Genomic DNA, 20,805 nt, shown 5'->3' on the forward strand with positions numbered 1-20,805 from the left:
CAGACTTTTATACATCGCTAATTTCACAATATTTTCTTAAGTTCATTATTTACTAAATTAGTAAATGGTATAAAATATAAATATAAGAAAGTAAGGGCAAAAGAGTTTTCTAAAATAGGATAGATCACACAAGATAGAAACAAAAAATACAAAAGGTTCAAACATAGTAGTGATATTCATTAGAGCAAACATCTAGATGAAACTTCACTGACTTTTCCAAGTTTTACAGACTTTTATACATCGCTAATTTCACAATATTTTCTTAAGTTCATTATTTACTAAATTAGTAAATGGTATAAAATATAAATATAAGAAAGTAAGGGCAAAAGAGTTTTCTAAAATAGGATAGATCACACAAGATAGAAACAAAAAATACAAAAGGTTCAAACATAGTAGTGATATTCATTAGAGCAAACATCTAGATGAAACTTCACTGACTTTTCCAAGTTTTACAGACTTTTATACATCGCTAATTTCACAATATTTTCTTAAGTTCATTATTTACTAAATTAGTAAATGGTATAAAATATAAATATAAGAAAGTAAGGGCAAAAGAGTTTTCTAAAATAGGATAGATCACACAAGATAGAAACAAAAAATACAAAAGGTTCAAACATAGTAGTGATATTCATTAGAGCAAACTTCTAGATGAAACTTCACTCACTTTTCCAAGTTTTCCAGACTTTTATATATCGCTAATTTCACAATATTTGCTTAAGTTCATTATTTACTAAATTAGTAAATGGTATAAAATAAAAATATAAGAAAAAGTACCTGAACATCTTCTTTCTTCTTCATAGTCACCAAATCAGTAGTAATATCATCCTTCATCAAAGCATCTCTCAATTGCTGCTCTAAAAATATTCGCTGATTCTTCATTTCTTCAACTTTATTGATCAGAAGATTAAAATCAGCCATGGCTTTGACATTTTCAGGAGCTAGAGACAATTCAGCATAATAAATTAAGAATTGAAATTTTTAAAGAGCTTAAATATCCAAGATCAAAACATATGACAGAAACTCATGCTTTCCTTGTGGTTGGTTTTGAAATTGCATTTAAAAAAAAAATTTTAAAAAATACTTTTTTAAAATTTGATTTCTTAGGAACTTTCAACCAATTTCGCTCAAATTTTGTATACCGCACAATTCAATTTTTTTAAACTATTGTTAAATAAAATAATAAAAAATAATAAATATTCACTAAAATTTATTTTTCGCATGGAATTATCTTTGGATAAATAAATTTTATATTTGTGAGCACACATTTTTCAATTCTCCTCAAAAGTTCTAAAAATATGGCAAAACACACAATAAGTAAAATTAACAATATGGGGACCATATTCCCCGGATTGCGGCTACCCCCTATATTTTGGGGGTCAGAAACCAGAATCCGTCGAAAAAAGATAGGTTTATTCAAAGAAAATACGTTTTTGAGTCTGAATCTGCAACTTAAAATATCATCTGCACTAAAATAGTACCCCTTTTGAACTATTAGGATAGAGTCCTAGAACGCGAAGATCTGATTATTAGATCAAAAGTTATTCAGGGTCGTCCTTTTGTTTGTTGGTGCACCGTACATAATCAGAGGACAATCTGCAAGTTCGTACCACTGAATTTCGTGATTTTTAATACAATATCAAAAGTAAAAAAAAGCTGAATCAAATATCAAAATCTTTCATTTTTTAAACTAATTACTTTAAAAAATGATGGCTCAGTGGTTAAAGGAACTGGGGTTCAAACCTCAATTGTTTCAAATCAATAAGTACCAACTTATCTGACAAATTGGCCACTTTTTTAAAATGCTGACCACATAGCCAGTTGGTCACAAAAACTTCGCCCGCAATAAGCTGTTGCAGGAATGCTTTTAAATTTAAAATCTGCAGTGGTATTTGCAGAAACAAAAAAAAACAAAAAAACAAAAAAAAACAAAAAAAAATCAGGAATACCTGAACAAAATATTTTTTATCAGAAAAAAACAGGAATATCAAAAAATTACAATCTATGTATAGACTGATGATTCCAAATAATAATAATATTTAAAGCATTGAAATTCAGTTTACAGGACACATTATTTAAAATAAATAGTTTGAGTATAAATCCTATTTATTTTAACAAACAGACATACAGACACAGAAATTAGAAATGAAATTGTACAGATAGCTGAGATGCTTACTTTTCACAGCATTGACAGAAGGCAACATAGCAGCCAATTCCTCTAAGGGTAAAAGTAACTGAGACATATGATTAATATGGATATTCACTGCAGTTTCCAGGGTATTGTTCGATTCAATGGCTTTTTTGTGAGCTTCATCATATTTGGCACACTCCTTTTTAAGCTCCATCATAAGTAGGGATGGTGATCTTTTACCAAATACTTCCTAAAGGAGCGGTAGTATTCAGGATTAGAAAAGATAAATGTATTTTTAAAAATATACATAGTGTCTAAATAAGTTCTATTTTAATTTTTTAAACAAAATAATTGATACTTACATTACACAGTACTATTCATGTTTTCAAAACTACATTATTTACAAATATCTAAGATATTTTATTTATTTATTTTTGCTATTACTAACTTTAAAAATATTATTTTTTCTTAATTTTTTATTCAAAGTAATTTCAGTAAGATATATTCGCTTTCAGAAATTTATAATTATACATTCAATAGAGCACAATATGTTGATAATCAAAAGAATTTTAGATAAAAATGTTATCTTAACCCTTTTTTTGAAAGTGAAAAAGTATATATGTAATAAGTTAAAGCACAACTTCTATTTGCATTCTTAAATTACTGTATACCATGGGAAAATAATCACTTGTTAGGCAAAACTGCCAGGGAACAAACACCAATGCAAACATGCAGGTTGCGAGTTTGGCCATCCTTCATGCTAATTCATATTTTGAAGAAATTTACTTGATTTTATTTAGTACTCTTTAACAAGTTCTACCATTTGGCTCGTTTCCTATATCAATCAATTGCAGAGTGTGTATTAAGCAGATAATTTAATCGTTATGAAAGCTAATAATAAAGAAAGGACTACATTAATAGATCTCAGCAAAAATACTATATTGCCACTACATAAAACATCAAGACCACATCAGTATGGCAATATTATGAATTTACCGTTTTTTACATACTACCACCTATTTACCATGCTTACTTCATTTTCATTAATAAAAATTTATTATTTACATATTCACACTTTTAATTACATTTTTACATTAAAAAATTAATTTCAGTTTAGACTATGTATACAGAAATATGAACTTCACTTTCCTCTCGATTTTATTTCATATGAAATATTATTGAAAGTGGAATAAGTCCATTTGAAGCTAAAAAAAATTTTATTAGTTTTTACAATTTTATAATTATTATTGCATTTTAAAGTTTAATCATAAAGCGTTAAAAACATCAACCAAATCAATTAACCTTTGCCAATATTTTTAAATTCATTCAAATGCAAACTCTAATATCTTGATGAACACTTCAGACTAGCAAAAATAATGGCTCATATTACTAGAAAAAAAGTTTTTTTTTTTCATTTTTATCAATCAAAAATCTATTGTATACTTCATTTTGAACATTTTTTTTTCATTCGGTGAACATCTCACCTGATGCTTCATTTCTCTCCTTTCTTCGTCTGCTAAGTAAGCAAAAGATGATTTCAAAGCCCCATCTACATCTTTAGAAACTTCCATTAATTCTAAAAAATAAAATAAAAATTTTCAATTTTCATAAAAAAATTCATTCAAAAACATTTTTTTTAATGTACAAATAATGCACCTTTCATCAAATCTTGCAGGTCAGCAATAGCTAATGGTCTTACACTCATTGCTGCACACTTCTCCAACAATTCTTCGGGTATCTTTTCTTCATCATCAAATGAGAGTACATTCTCGAGTTGCAGGGATGACAAGTAAGCCCTACATAGAAAAAGTATAGCAGTTACATTTTTAATGGCAGATAAGGATAATTGTGGAGAATAAAAATATTAATTATACTCACATTAGTTCCTCATTTTTGCTTTCAACTTTCGAGACAACTGACCTTAAGAGTTTGGCTTTTTCTTCGCTGCAAATTCAAGAAAAAATGTATAAGCAGATAAGACATTTAAAGTTGTACAAAAGAATAAAATTTTACCTTTTAACAATTAGAACAACATTTTAAAAGTAACTAAATGGATAGAACTTATTTCAATAATGTAATGCATCTTTATTTGGTAAATAAAACCATTCCTCATATCTTTTAATTCACTTCAACTATAGGATTATATTTAAAATAACCACTATTTTAATTAAATATTATATCTGAATTATTCATTAATAATATTCAGTTTTTTAAGTATAAAATATTTTAGAGTAGTTCCAACAATTAAAAGAAAAATTGAATGAAAAAAGACACTGATTTATTTTTTAAGAGATCAATTGATTGAAGTAACTACTATATGTAATAGCAACTTTGTAAAAAAAAAAAAATTAACTTTAAGAGAAACAATTTGGCATTAATCAAGACTTCTTAATTGAAAGTGATTGTTGGAAGTTTTAAAAAAGGCTTTGAAATAGCCACATTTAGTACAGACATACAATAATTATGCTCTCTTCCCAAAATCAAATTGAAATAAAGGCAAATGAAAGATACTTTTATATATAAAATGTGTACTAAAAGTGCAAATACTTTTATATGTAGAAGTTATAAAAATTGTCACTTGTTAATAAAGTGTAGTGAAATAGTATAACAAATTAATTTTACTTTAAAATCTACCTTTCAACAAATTCTTAATTTCAGTTTTTAAATAAAATTGAGGATTTTAAGCTTTCATCAAAAGAAACTATTTTTTTCTTTTTTTATAGAAATAAATATTAATACATTAGAATAACAACAAATATATTGATCAATAAAAAAAAATAGTTAGAAAATATTATTTGAATGAAATTGATAAGTTTATAAAAGTACTAAGATACATTAGATTTGATACTTGAGATTTTTAAGATTGAGATTGAGAAGATACTTGAGATTTTTTGGAGAGAGACCTTATTTAAGTCTTAGTTAACCATACAACAGTGATTTATTTTGATAAGTTGATAATTCTGGAAATCTCAGTGGATAAAAGTACTAAAAGAAAATCTGATTGTTTCGGAGTGGATAAAACACATAAAGTGTGAGAACATTATGACCCAAACAAGTCAAATTGGGATTTTCAAATTTCACAGAATTGTTCATTAAGGTGCTAGCACACAAGAAATAAAATCAAGGCAATAAGTTTTTTTAATCTATTGCAAACATAAAGGTTTAAAGCTAGTTTACTCAAACAAAGATGATCCTCTCCTTCACTTTCACAAGTTTAGCTCTGCAACTATCTACATTTAAGAAAGTGTGTCAATGAATTAACATGAAACAATTATTGAAAAAGAATCAAACAAAAAATTCAAAATCAAATTTTAGATGGAAAAAGTTCTTGGTGCTTTTTGGGAGAATCTCTTAACATCATATGTCCCCAGAAACCTCCATAAGGCTATCAAGATTTTCTATTTCATATGTTACTGACAGGACACAACTTCCCACATCCACATCTACAACATATTTGACTTGCCCTTGGAGAGAAAGAGCTCTTAGTGCATTTTGGGGGAATCTCTAAACATCATGCATCCCCAGAAACCTTCATAGATACTAACAAGGATACAACTTCCTTCCGGCACTTCTACATTATATTTAACTTGCTGACTCTTCTAGCTGCATTTTGAATGGCAAGCATCTACGGTATTGTGGTGTGTAGGTACACTTAAAGTATCAGAAGGTTTACAGGTTAAACATTAAGATTTTATTAACCACATCACAAACATATACGCTACGGCAAAATAATAAGATTATAGAGAGATAGGACTACACGTCCGTTTGCAATGAGTTTTAGCAGAGAAAGATGCTGTGTTCGGTTCGGATCTCACCAGAGAAATGAATTAGCCACACCTTTAATGTGCAATGATTGGCTAGATTTAATTTGAGAAATTATATTATTGGATTAGAATTTTGATAGACAGATTTTAGTTTCAGTTCCCAATTTTGGGTTTCAGTTTCAAATTAAAAGTTTCACTTCGTGAAAATTGTGATTGACGCATAAAGAAGATGGAAAATAGTTATGGGTCACCACACATCTCTGAATCTGTTCTGTCCCACGAGAGGCCCACACTTCTTCATATTTCATGTGCTTTAGGGTGGAGATACTTCTTTTTTTGTATTGAATTGCAAAACTTATTATTGCAATGAAACAAATATTAATTAGGGCATAGTTAAAAAACATTTAGGAAGTTTATTAACATTTGAATCGATAATATTTGAATATTTATTGCAAAATTTTTTGGGGGGATTTTCTAAAACATTGCCAGAATTCTTAAATATTTGAAGATAACAACAACTTTTAGGGAATTATAAATAATTAAACTCTTATTGCTATGTTTTAAATATTAGAATATCAATAAAAAACTATGGATTTAATTAGCTCCTGAAAATTAATAAAATTACCTGTACAAAGAAGAGGTTTCATGAGCCTCCATAGGAACAAGACGAGAGAATATATCAGGGCCAGAGACATCAGGGTCTGTAATACTAAATGGAATTCCTTTCACTAAAGAAGCTCCTTTTAGCTCTGGTAAGGTACTGAGAGCTGGTACTTTATCGTGATATACAAATTCATTTTCCTTCTTAGCTGAGTTGAGCCTGGAAGAAATAAGTACCATGAAGTAAGAAATACCCTGAATAACTTTTGATTTAATGATCAAATTTTCGCATAATATAATCAAATCATAATGGTTCACACTTTGCACTCTGAATATGTTTATTAATTAGAGCAATCTTATATGTGTAATAAAATCAGACACAAAAACATATTTTCTCTGAATAAAAAAAGAAAAACTCTTTTCAATGGATGAAGACTTCAAACTCTCAAAAGAAGGGAAGATGCCATCTAGTAAATATGGTCTGAACAGTTTAATACTAAATATAATCACCTTAAAATTAATTTTAGGTTTCACATGTAACACCAGATCTCTTTATGCAAATCAAAATATTTTTTATGCAGTTATAATACTTTTGATGCAAAGTTAAATAACACAAAAATAATTTAATTCTTCATAATTTTTAAATGAAAAAAAAATCAGATTTCAATTGAAATGAATCAAATAATTTCTGATAAATGAAGTGCATAAAAGTTGTACTTTTTATTTAATAATTTATTTATTTATTTATTAATCTTTTATTTTCCTTCCCTATAAACTATTTGTCTGATTCTGTTCTAAGTTTGTCCTTTAAAAATACATAATCTAAAATGAAAATTTCTTATGTTAACAATACAATATTCTTTTGACACAGTAGGGAACCGATTATCCGGAACGGTCGGGACCATCGCTATTCCGGATAACTGATTTTTCCGGTTTTCTGAATCGCTACAAAAAGTCATTTTTTTAAATATATTGAATTCGAGAAAATATATTGAATTTCATTCCGGTTTTTTGGTTTTCCGGTTTTCTGATTTCCGGATAACGGGTTCTATACTGTACTTACTAAATTTAAGTATGAATGTAAAAAATGTTCATACAAAATTATCTTTGGCTAAGTGATTTTATAATTTTTGCTAAAATTTTTGATTCACTTAAATATGTTGAGCTGAGCAAAATCATGTAAAATATAAAATTAACTATAATTTCCACAATTAAAATTTCCATGAGTAATTGTAACTCATATTGACTATATGACCCAATTGAGAATCACTAAAATTTTACTTATTTATGGCTTAAAGTTCACATTTTTACTAATTTAAAAATAAATTTAAATAACTTGTTCCTCGAATGAATTTATATTTTATTTTATTTAAACTTTTATTAAAACTATTTATTTCTATAAACTTTCACTGCTCTCCAATTTTTAAATTATAAGGTTTTTCAAGCATGTGATACAGTAAGTTGTACAACTAACATTACAATAATTTCAAAAAATTTATAAGCTGTATTATAAGTTATAGTAATAATAAGCTTTAACAAACAATTACATAATAAAAAGTACTTTAAGCACTGTGAAGAATAAACTTACTTTCCACCAATGACGTCCATAGTAAATGAAAGTGGCTCTGTTAATTCTTCCCGGTCAATATTCTGAAAAATAGGAAATCTTTTAACTAGAAAATAAACATAAATATAATTTTCTGACCAATTTAACATCATTAGAAAAAAGGGTGTGTATCCAAATCTTTCAATAAAAAATAAGTACATTTTAAGTACTTTTCAAGCACTAAAAAATATTTTTAAGCATTATATGCATTAACAAAAGGAAAAATAATTTTCAAAGACTTTACATGATCATGATAAAATAATAAATTTCTGACTACGCACTCTTTTCTTGATTATATTAGACATTAAAAAAGGTCAAGAGGTTTTTAGGTTCAATATCAGACGGTGAAAAATGAAGCCGTAAATTGAGATATCTTGCAAAATGCAGCTGGGTGGCACACAGAAGTACAGGAATCTCACCGAACCCAGCTTAGTAGAGGCACATGTGAACAAAAAGTATTTCTTCAAACATGTAAAAGGATTGGCGCTTTCAAACATTATGGACAGACAGGACACCAAAATGAATTGTAAAAACGTTGAATAGAACAATATGAGAAGCACTCTTTTAAATAATATGTGGTAAAAGTCAAAGTGATGACGGAAAAAAAAATTTCGAAAAGGGAAAATTCAGCATTTTTAAAAATACCCAATGGTAGAAGCACCTTTAAGGGCTTTTAAAAAACGAAAATCAAAAATAAGCAACTTTAAACCCTTTTTAAAAACGATATGCACCGTGGAAAAATAATGATTAAAAAAAATTTGGTTACTTCATTAGTCTATAAATATGGCTGAATAATCCTTTCTTCCAGATGTCAGTTACGAAAACTTTACCTAGTTGAGGTACGAAACTTAGAAGGAAAACAACTGTTTAAATACATTACACAATAAGTTATATGCGGTGAAAATATGATGGTTTAAGTGTAAAGAACATATTATTCTTTTTACGTCTACATGAATACAATACAATAAGTTTTAATTTAAACCCGGAAAGATCGTTGCTCCTTGACTAGATAAAACCCACAATCAGGTTGACATTTGGTACAAAAAATTGGAATAGAATTACCTATTTTATGATTAATCATCGCAAGTTTACATATTCAGAGTTATACATAGTTTATCATGCACAAATTTTTTTTTTAAATATTTTGAATTTTTATAATCATTTTACTCTAAATTTATTATAAACAACTAAACATGAAAAAGGTGAAAGACAAGGAAAAACATTTTTGTAAATAAAAGGAGGAAATTCACAGATCATGCGTAAAACTGAATGCATTTTTTTTTTCATTTAACATAAGAAATATTTTTTTTAAAAAATGCAGAGAGGTTAAAGATCTAAGAGCTGATGAAACATAATTTTTTGAGGTTTAAATATTTGTGAAAGTGCATTTTTTTTCCTTTTCATCTTGTATTTTTGTGACGAGTACCTTAAATGGATTTTAATTTTTTCTAGATTGATTCCAGCAAATATGGAAGAAAAATGTCCGTTACCTTAGCAACTTTAAAAGCCTCAGTTAAATGATCATTAGCAGACTGGAACCAAGCAACTCTCTCTCCCCACTTTTCATGTTCCTCTGCTTGATTACCCATATACAGATGTGAGATACTACCATAATAAGCGATTTTGAATTCGATGAACTTTTTCCAAGCCTAAAAACAACATATACAGATATTTAACCCAATTGATACTAAAGTGATTATGTACATAAAAATTAATAAAATTTAATTACTGTTTTACAAGTATTTCCCTGTAACTCATACAATGAGTAATTATGGAGGTCAGAAAAAGGTAATTAAGTGTCTTAGAAATTAAAGACACAAGTGTCTTTAAAATTAGGTAAAAATAAAATTATTAAGCTTGAAAAACTAAAAACTTAAGTTTGTAAAAACTTTATGTGTAATTAAATGTTTCAGAGGGGAAAAAAACACAACTAAAATTATAGATATCATTCGGTAACCTTGACGCTGCTGTGACTATGTTTGGGTTTTCTACAGCACACAATTATAATTAATGCCTCTTTGTTTTATTTTAATCTGACAAATTCAACTAACTCATTGTGTTGTGATTCTGGACAAGCCATGACTGCTGCTTATCTGAACAAGTGTTCAGCACTAAATAGAGAGCTCATTACCAAGTAACTTAAGAAACAATGATCTAGCAGTTGTTTATAACTTTGCAGCCTGCAGTTTAAACAATAATCAGCTTTAAAACAGAGTTGATAATACTGATAATGGATATTTATAGTATACAGCTGTCAGCAAGTAACTTTACCAGCTCTGCTTTTTGATTCAGTCCATACTTTAAAGTTATGTTTTTCATTGTTCAAAATAATTCAACACAATAATTAAATGAAAAGTTTACTCAATAGATAATTAGAAAAAAAAAATTTAAAGTAGAACACTAAACTTATTCTTTTTGAAATCTCATTTATATACATGAATCCAGAGGACCTGAGATTTTTGAAAAGCTATTAGAGAAATATTACGAATGAACAATTAATTTTAACCTGCGTAATAAAAAATCAAAATACTTGCAAAATAAACAAAAGCAATATTATAGAAACATAATTCAACAAAACAACCTTTCAAAGATTTCTTTCAAGACATTTACAAGTAAATAAAATATTTAATGCAACAGCTGAACTACAATTGATTATCTTTAAATTGAACATGGATAATTCGAAAATTAGATGAGCTGAAATTGACATTAATTTTTCCTGACAACTAATTAACTTTTCAATTCATACAAATGCTAAAATTTAATAAGTATTTTCCTCATTACTTTCATCAATTTGAAGTCTTATAGATAGACAAAAAAATAATAATAATTTTTATCACAAAACTTTTTAAGTGGTTCCAAATAGTATGTGTGCAAATTGAGTGCTTTTATGAAGAGGTTGAGAGATATTATATTAATAAGTCACATATTTTACAAATATAGCATTTTTACATGAATCTAATCTTTAGTATTGTACCCAGATTAAAACTTCAAGAGTATCTGAAACTTTCATTTTATAACAGCAAAACACATCAAAATATCTTATCGCCCACGTGGAAATCATAACAATTTACAAAACTAACAACAACAAAAATAATGTTTGTGAATTTCTAATTTATATTAATATATTTTCTAATTTGCTAAAATATTATTAAAATCAGAAATTTGAAAATTAATTTAAGTTCCTAAAACTTAAAATTATTTCAAATAATTAATTACAATTATGTGTTACAGTATTATTAAGAGTTCACTGTGATTATTAAACATATTCTGTATGCCTCTGTACACATGAATCAGGTAGATGCAAGACTCTTGAATGATCAAATTTTAATAGGATAGTAACAAAAAAAATTTTTTGAATAAAGGTTCTAAATGTTCCCCATTCATGAACACGAAATTTCTTCTGTGAAACTAAATCAATAAAATGAGCTTTCACATATTATTGAATTGCATAAAGATAAAAAAAAATCAGAAAATTATTTCAAATTAAATACTTACAAAAATTAATAAAATTAAAAAATAAGCACCTTTTTAATAACTCAAAAAATATTTTTAATCACCTTCCAAAAAAAATCATAATTAGGATCAGAGCAGTAATAAAAATTCTTTTTTTCTATCATTTAAAGTTCTTAATTTATGAACATAAAATCAATAAAATTCAAAAACGTTTTCACAAACTTCACATTATCATGATAAAATAACTAGTTTCTGATAAATATTGCAGAGAAAATTGTGAAAATCATGAATTTTTTGTACTTTAAAACTTCAATCGATATGACAAAGAAAAAATCTCTTTTTTAAGAGATAGAAAATTAAGCACTTTTTACAAACCCTGAATAAAAAAAAGCACCTTTTAAAGATTTTAAAAATCCAAATCAAATATAAGCACTTTACGTACTTTTTAAANCACATGGAAATCATAACAATTTACAAAACTAACAAACAAAAAATAATGTTTGTGAATTTCTAATTCATATTAATATATTTTCTAGCAGAAATTTGAAAATGAATTTAAATTCCCAAAACTTAAAATTATTTCAAATAATTAATTAGAATTATGTGTTACAGTATTATTAAGAGTTCACCGTGATTATCAAACATATTTTGTATGCCTCTGTACACATGAATCAGGCAGATGCAAGACACTTGAATGATCAAATTTTAATAGGGTGGTAACAAAAAACATTTTTGAATAAAGGTTCTAAATGTTCCCCATTCATGAACACGAAATTTCTTCTTTGAAACTAAATCAATAAAATGAGCTTTTACATACTATTGAATTGCATAAAGGTAAAAAAAATCAGAATTTATAAAAACATCAGAAAATTATTTCAAATTACATACTTACAAAAATTAATAAAATTTAAAAATAAGCACCTTTTTAATAACTCAAAAAATATTTTTAATCACTTTCCAAAAAAAAATCATAATTAAGATCTGTGCAATAATAAAAATTCTTCTTTTCTATCATTTAAAGTTCTTAATTTATGAACATAAAATCAACAAAATTCAAAACATTTTCAAAAACTTCACATTATCATGATAAAATAACTAGTTTCTGATAAATATTGCAGAGAAAATTGTGAAAATCATGAATTTTTTGTACTTTAAAACTTCAATCGATATGACAAAGAAAAAATCTCTTTTTTAAGAGATAGAAAATTAAGCACTTTTTACAAACCCTGAATAAAAAAAAGCACCTTTTAAAGATTTTAAAAATCCAAATCAAATATAAGCACTTTAAGTACTTTTTAAAAACACTAGGCAGCCTGCTATAAAATGTGCAAAAAAATTAGCATGATAGTCGCACTTAAAAAAAAGAAATAAAAAATTCAAAATATAAAGGCAGCAATAAATATTTTTCTCTTTCTTTCCATTGGAATTAATAATCATAGAAAATCAACACTTACTGATTAGGAGATTAAAAAGATGTACACAAACCTTAAATATTTTTGATCCAACAATATCAAGAATGCTTCCAGTATCTGTGCTTGGACTTCCAGATACCATTATACCCAAAGCACACTTGTAGTAGTCAACCACTTGTGCAGCAATTTTCGCAGTGATTGAAGATTTTCTACTGTCAAGCATAGACTTTTCCAAAATGCATTCTTGAGCTTGAGCCTATATAAATTTTAACTTTTAATAATTAAATACTTCCAATAGAGCAAACTGACTATTTTCAAAAAATGATGTCAGGATAAATGCAGAAACTAGCAGCAAAGGAAAGACAATAAATATTAAGAAAAAATGTATTTTAATAAAAATAATATTTAACTGAACTTAATTTATACAGCAATGTACAAATATGCACCAAATAATCATTCAAGTTAATAATTACAAATTAAAATTTCAGATCTTTTAAATTAACAAAAAAAAAACTTTTAAAAAAAATTATGTTTTGATCATCTAATTTAGCAGTTCCCTTTTTACTATTAAACACTACTTGTTTTAAAAATATTCAATGCGGATAAAATATATGAATTTGTTATTGGTGTATGCTCATGCTGAAAAATGAATAAAATAAGATGAATTATGGTTTTCAAAAAAGAACTGTTATAAATGCTGAAAACAGTTATCAGAGAAACATAATTCTTCATTCTTGAATTTGGTTATTTTATTTTGAATTGAAAAGCTGGATAAGAAATACTTATAGACTTTTTATAAAAGCATATTCTTTTTCTAATTTATTCATTACTAATTTATTATTCATTAATTACTTCTTTTTTCATTTGAATTTTACATTAACAATTTTAAATTTAAAAAAAAACATTAAAGTAATTATGCATTGTTAATAAGATTTCAATACAATTATTACTGGTTAAAAAAAGTTTTGACTTTTAAAATCCCTGTGATCTTTCCACGGAATCCGATAGTTCTGTAGAGCACATTTTGGGAAATGCTGATCTAGTTAATCAAGCTTTAATATGAATGGAATCAGTAATTGAAACAAATATCCAAAATAAATCAACAAACACGGTGCATATTCTTTTTCACACAAAAAATAATGAATACGTACCAGCATAATATTTAAGAAAAAGGTCAAGAGGTCGTGAGACATGTCACTTCCTTTTGGCTGAGGATAAGTATCTCGAAGATGTTGAAAAGCCCAGGCTGCACACTGAAAATGAGTACAAGCAATCTTCATGCCCTGCAATGGAAAAAAAAGAAGTCATTAAAACTCTTCAATGAAGTTGAAAATCAATTGAGTTCAATGAGGAATAATTCATAGTAAAATATGCTTTTTTTGAAACTAGAAATGTCATTTTTTTTAGATGTTTTAAGGAGTTACTGAACAACCCTTACATTTTAATTAATTTAAAAAATTACAAATTTTTAAAAACGAATATAATAGACTAATTTATTACAGAATTTCAAAACATTTTGAAATTTTTAAGGCCATTTCAAATATTTTTTTTAAAAAAAACATGTTTTCAAGTCTAGTGTTTCATGTAAGTATTTAAAATAAGTAATAAAAGCATTTAACTTAGTAATAAAGTACTTTAAATTCAGGAACTGAGGTTTGCCTGTTACTGATTATGAATAATATAGGCTAAAATGAAAATCATATTGAATGCTTGCGAAACTAGTAACAAAATATTATAATATAGTGAAAGAAAATAAAAAGCAAATAATTCTCAATAACTTTTGATTTAATAATCAGATAATGACATACTAAAATTACTGCAAACAAAGCAATTCTTTGAATAAACCTACATCATCCTCAATAAATTTGGGTAACAAAATGGAGAATAGCCACAATTTTAAAATCATACTCTCAATTCCTTTAATGTAAATAAAAAAATTTGCTCTCATTCCTTAATTTAATTTTTGCAATTTGAATTTTTCACTGTACAATTTGAATTCATCACTATATAAATTTAAAAATTGAACTGAATCAAAAAATAATTCCTGAAAAATATAAACTTCAAAAGAAAGTTAGAATCATTTGAACTTACTTCTGCATTACATCTTGAGTCCATGGTACCCAGTTTTGAGTGAAGAGCTCCAATGTTGTACAGGATGCATGCTTGTTCATATTCAATATCTGTAATGTTGTAGGCTACACCAGAATAGATGTCAGTCCTTAAAAATTAAAAACACTCAGATTAAAGGGTGGAATAAAATAAAAAGGTTTTCTGTATTTATGCTAACAAAAGAAATCTAAAAATAATAATAATAATAAGTCACAGATCCAAAGGTTACATATTTACCACAAACAAATCATTATACTAAATATTAAAATGAAACTACATGAAAAAATGCAGAGACTGTATAATATTCAAAATTATGATGAAGCATAATATTTAGTGATTGAAACAAAAGCCCAAAGAAACCAAATAATTGAAATCAGAATACTGAGCTCAATTGACCATAATCATTTTTTGGTCCAGGAGACCACTGATAATTATTTCAAGATGGTCTGAGTCAGATTTTAGTAATCCTGGACCAAATGACTATTATTAATTTTGAGCCCTGTAACAACAATTACTGGCAAAAAAAATGCATTACATACTTTAAATCCATAATATAATTTGCCAAGATCTAAACTCTTTTAACTTTCAGAGAGATTTTTTTACAAAAATCCACCACTAACGAAAATCTTCTCTTGTGCAACTGAAAAGAGTTAGGCAAAATTGTCTGATTTTCCTTGAGGATACTTAACAATTCTCTGTGCTTACTTTAATCCACCTCCCAGAGCAAAATTCTCTCTTTAATACTAAACAGTGTTCTATTGTCAACGCCATACCAAAATCCTAAAATTAGTATCATACTTAAAAACTGAGAAATCTCATTCTATAGTTTAGCTACTCATGAGTTTTTTAAAAAAAGGAAAGAATTCATTCGAGTAACAGCCAGTTGTCAGCTAAAGAGGGCTAGAATATTATAGCTTCACAATTTTGAGACCAAAGGCATAATGGTGACAAAGAGGTCAGAATTGCTCATCAGCCTCGTTTATTTTATACAAGCTGGTACTCCTCAATCTAAAGCATGGTAGACTTCAAATAACCACTCGCCCAAAAAAAAGGAAAGAATCCATTCAAGTAAAAGCCAGTTGTCAGCTAAGGAGGGCTAGGATATTATAGCTTCACAGTTTCAAAACCAAAGGCAGGATGGTGACAAAGAGGTCAGAATTGCTCATCAGCCTCATTTACTTTATACACGCTGATAGTCATCAATCTAAAGCATAGTAGACTTCAAATAACCACCAAGAACTGATCATCATTCTTTTATAATAACAACTCTGTGACAGTGCAACTACAGTTCCATTGCATCTATTGTATATTTAAAGATGACTATAATTCCAATATTCTAATAAAAAAATTATAAGTTTTCATAAGAAATATATTATTGATTTCCTTATGAACACCCAAATTGTACTATCTTGCTTCATAGTTAATAATTTGGCAGCATTGAAGTTAACAAACAATTTAGAAAAAAGTTGATTCAGAACCAAAAATAAAAAATTACCACATAAAAGGCACACAGGCAGGACCATCATCTGTCATAGGAAAACGACTTTGTAATTTATGAAGCTGAGAATAGTAACGTTTTAGAATGCTACATCCTGTAAAGTCCATGGGAGCTTTAATGGCATTCTGCAAAAATATATATTATACAAAATAAATAAAAAAATCCCTTAATACATAAAAAATTAACATTACTAGATTTAAATTCAACATATAAGATAGACTGACTGATAAACACTGATTAAGTTTCTATAATTATGCTTAATACAAAAAGATTTAATGATATATGCTGAGAACAAAGTAAAAAAAAAAAAAAAAAGATGTACAATACGTATCTTTTTTATTTATTTCAATTATAAATTACTCTCAACAAAATCATGGACTGAAACTTTGACTGATATTCTATGACACTGTTAGCAATAATTAATAAAACTAAAATATAATAAATTTTTAAAAAGCTTTACTTAAAACCTGCAGCAAAAGAAAAACTAAGTTAATAACGAAAAAAAAACAGGAAGTGAAAGAGAGAAAACTAGAAAGTAACAAAGAAAACATTCGATACACATAGGATTATAACAAAACTTGTATCAAAATAAAATTGTTAGAGTTTGTTATATTTTATTACCTGTCTAAGAGTTTCTAAATCTTTTATCTCTTTTGCATAAGAATCAGGATCTTCATGGTAGAAGTCCCTAATATACTATAAATAAACAAATAAGATATATAGATATGGTTTTATGAATTTAATAATGTTATACTTTAAATAAATAAAAATATGGTAATATATTTTTCAAACAGAAACTCATCACGTATGTTGTAAAATTAAAGGTATATTTTGATCAAAGCATCACACTTTGACTAACTTAAATACTTGAAACAGAGTATTAAGTCTAAAAAGATAAGTAGGGTGACCCGGGGTAATTCACGATCACTCTGTTTCTGGGGTAAATAATGATCACCTAGTGTGGGCCTACTGTTGAGATTAAAAAAATGAGATAATATTGAATAATCATTTAAAAAAAATACTATGATTACGCAAATATTTTTACACTCTACTTTTGTCTCAAGACTTTTACAGGTACAAAATAGTAAAAATGGTGGAAAAATACAGTTTGAATTTTATTCAAATTGGTATAGTAATTGTTTTTTAGTCCTATTTTATTAAAATACAAATGAGCAAATCATAATGAATTGCAAAAATTTAAACCATTAATGTTATTTTCTCATAATTTATGCTTTACGATTTTTATTTCTTACTTTTCATTTAAATTAGTTACATAGTTAGTGCCTAAATAAGCCATTTTGGTACACAAATTTCCTTTTGCAACAAATATTATCACAAAAATCAGGGTGAANTCTTAAATAACAGTTCATATTTATTAAGTGGAACAACTATAAAATATATTTTAACTGTCATCACAAAATTTGTTTTTAACGGTATACAAGACTGTATTCTGATTTGCACCATTTCTGGTTTGTCATACCTTGCTTCTATCTTAATTTTATGTGTGTACATTGTTAGAATAATTTTTAAGTTTATAAATTAGCTTAGTATAAATATGGTGAGAAATTATTAGCCTAAAAAGGATACTAAGCTTCTAGAAAGCAAAATTAGTTAATTTCTTTTAATGATTGAAAATGAAAATTTCAATGTGAGAGCTGCCGCCAGAGCTGTTGAGTTGACATACCTTACTTTACTTTACACTTTCACTTAATGAAGTTAAAAAATCCAGCAAAAGTAATCCATGAGGGAACTCTCTTATATTTCAGCAGAACATGAGAATGAGTTGGCTGATTGCCTAAAATGTATGTAAAATGATGCAAAGATTTTTTGCAATTTAAAGTGTTAATCTTTCTTCTTGCTTTTAAATAAATAGTTTTATTAGCTGCTTAAACATATCTTTTTGGTTTATTTGTTTGATCTTGATGTCTTATTTGTTAATTACCATTATATAATTATTTTTAAACAGCCCCTTTACAATAAAAACTGGTGATCAGTAATTACCCCAGAAGTGATCAGGAATTACCCCAGAAATGATCAAGACCAGGGGTAATTCCTGATCACTAAAAATTTAAAATCTTTTAAATTCAAATTAGATTTTCAAACAAAAGGAGACATAGGACTCATCTCATATAGCCTCAAACTTCCAGTAAATATTAAAATTCTATCTTGAATAGTTTTTTCACAAAATAGATGTTTGCATTTTTTGATCAAGAATTACACCGGGTCACCCTAAAACCAATATTTTAAAAATTAATTTTATACTGTTTCTTTTCTTTGTTAATGATAACATTTAAGAATAATATCAATAAACAGTAATAGATAAATTATAATTGTTATGGAAGAACATTATTATATTGTTTGTTTTAAAAATAATTACAATGAATAAGACTTTGCTAAAACGGATTATTATTCTAGTGCACATAGAAAAACCTAATTGAATAACCATTTAAGTAATAAAGAATTAGTTCACATTTTACATAATGATAAGAAAAATTAATGAAGGAAACCAACTGATAACATTTCAAAGTACAGCAAAGCATTCCCACAACATCCCATTAAAAACCTAATGGAGATTAAAGCTCCAATATTTCGTGACCATGTACAATTTCTTTTCTCTTAATTTTTCTACAAATCATTCATAGCAGTGAACATGAATGTTTTTTCTGTTGTTACACCTATAGAAAAACTTCTACATTAAATTTTATTCATTTCCTAACTAGTTTTATATTAACTGGTAGCCTCTTTATTAGAATAGTTCTACCTTCAAATACTTATGGGAGTACCAAAAAAAGAGAAAGGTATTCTAGAGTTTCAGGTGATAATTATCAAACAAAGTTAAAGTAAAATGTTAATTCAGAAGTAAAAACCAAAACAATACATGTACTAGTTATCAAATTACAAGCTGACAATATAAAAGCAGATATAAATCCTTTTTAGAATAACATCAAGTGTCTAATGTCACCTTTTTTAGACTTTTAGTGTTAATTGATTTTTTTCCATAATAATTTTGTATAATATCAAGCAACTAAAAACAAATTTTTTTTTCAACCAACAGTGTTACATATACAGTAGATCTATTTCATACAATTTCATATGGGAAAACAAATCTCCACACAGAATTTTAAAGTTTTAATTGTAACTGGCATTTGCTAAAGTTCAAAATTTATAAATATAATATTCGAATGACGCATAGTATTAAGTAATTGACCATTAATTATGTAATTCTAAATAAAATGTGCAATAAATAAATCAAGAACGCAATTATTTTTATTAAATCGTTTGAGCTTGAATAGTGCTTGGAAAAATTACATTACAACATAAATAAACAACTATAAGATTATCTTCATTTCCAAAATAAATAATTACTCCAAGAATCTTTTACCTTACGAAGCGTATGCCCAAAATCAGTATTGCTCGGACTGATTTTAATATCACAGCTAATCATTGGTAATCGAGGTACAGCCTCCATACTTATTTTTAAGAGTTAATCCAACATTAAAATATTGATATTTGTCAAGAGGTTTCACTCACAAAATGTCATGACAGTTTCCATCATAATAACAAAGTTGTTGCCATCTCTTATGTAATACAAATATTTTGTATTTAGCATTAGCTGATTGGACATTAAAAACGACCAATCAAAAAAGACTTTAAGTGCATCTAAAACTGCGTCAGTAGTGTTAACTCAAATCGAAATCAAATACAGGCAGAACATGAATTCAGAACAGAACAGAAATTACAAGCAGAACATGAAATACATTAAAACCAGTTAAATTGCTTGTTTAAACTAAGATGTACAGCAGTACTAATAACAGTCCCTTATAGACTCTTTGTTTTTTCCGACAATCATTTTTGTTATTTTTCAGCCTCGCCTTCTTCAGTAGTAATTCAGTAGATTTCGGGGTTTTTTTTTACTTACATAGTTGTTACGACTCCCATTGTACTCATAAATTTGACTTCATTTTTGCAAAAAATAATAATAAATTTAACAAGTGAAGTAATAATAAATTTTAAAACCGAACACCTATAGTATACACTCATTTTTAACATTTCTTTACAAATATAAAGTCCAAAATTTTTAATTTTGAGGTAATATTTAGGTAAAGACTAACAAATTCTAAGAATCCAATCAAAGTATAGATGGGATTAATATTTTTAGTATCTGATTGGCGGGCAGAAAGTGATCGAGGAACAAAAATTAAGTTTTTTGACATTTTTAAGCTTTATTTTCATAT

The 20,805-nt window shown here is 26.9% G+C and overlaps 1 protein-coding gene across 1 annotated transcript in view; it reads right to left on the bottom strand.

Annotated features, from left to right (window-relative positions):
• Window positions 1-20,530, bottom strand: part of LOC107442627 (tyrosine-protein phosphatase non-receptor type protein myopic) — a 42,005-nt gene extending 21,475 nt beyond the window's left edge. Inside the window, exons 1-14 of the mRNA XM_043042291.2 lie at window positions 19,953-20,530; window positions 17,192-17,266; window positions 16,568-16,695; window positions 15,055-15,181; window positions 14,115-14,246; window positions 13,037-13,219; window positions 9,589-9,747; window positions 8,081-8,142; window positions 6,518-6,712; window positions 4,007-4,072; window positions 3,785-3,924; window positions 3,613-3,704; window positions 2,174-2,378; window positions 775-938 (exon numbers count right to left, since the gene is read on the bottom strand). Of these exons, the coding sequence (XP_042898225.1) occupies window positions 775-938; window positions 2,174-2,378; window positions 3,613-3,704; window positions 3,785-3,924; window positions 4,007-4,072; window positions 6,518-6,712; window positions 8,081-8,142; window positions 9,589-9,747; window positions 13,037-13,219; window positions 14,115-14,246; window positions 15,055-15,181; window positions 16,568-16,695; window positions 17,192-17,266; window positions 19,953-20,039 (1,815 nt within the window). The 5' untranslated portion in view covers window positions 20,040-20,530. The remainder of the gene's footprint in view (window positions 1-774; window positions 939-2,173; window positions 2,379-3,612; window positions 3,705-3,784; window positions 3,925-4,006; window positions 4,073-6,517; window positions 6,713-8,080; window positions 8,143-9,588; window positions 9,748-13,036; window positions 13,220-14,114; window positions 14,247-15,054; window positions 15,182-16,567; window positions 16,696-17,191; window positions 17,267-19,952) is intronic.
• Between the last annotated feature and the right edge of the window lie 275 nt (window positions 20,531-20,805).

Source organism: Parasteatoda tepidariorum, chromosome 10 (genome assembly GCF_043381705.1).
Source record: "Parasteatoda tepidariorum isolate YZ-2023 chromosome 10, CAS_Ptep_4.0, whole genome shotgun sequence".
NCBI classification, from domain to species: Eukaryota; Metazoa; Arthropoda; class Arachnida; order Araneae; family Theridiidae; genus Parasteatoda; species Parasteatoda tepidariorum.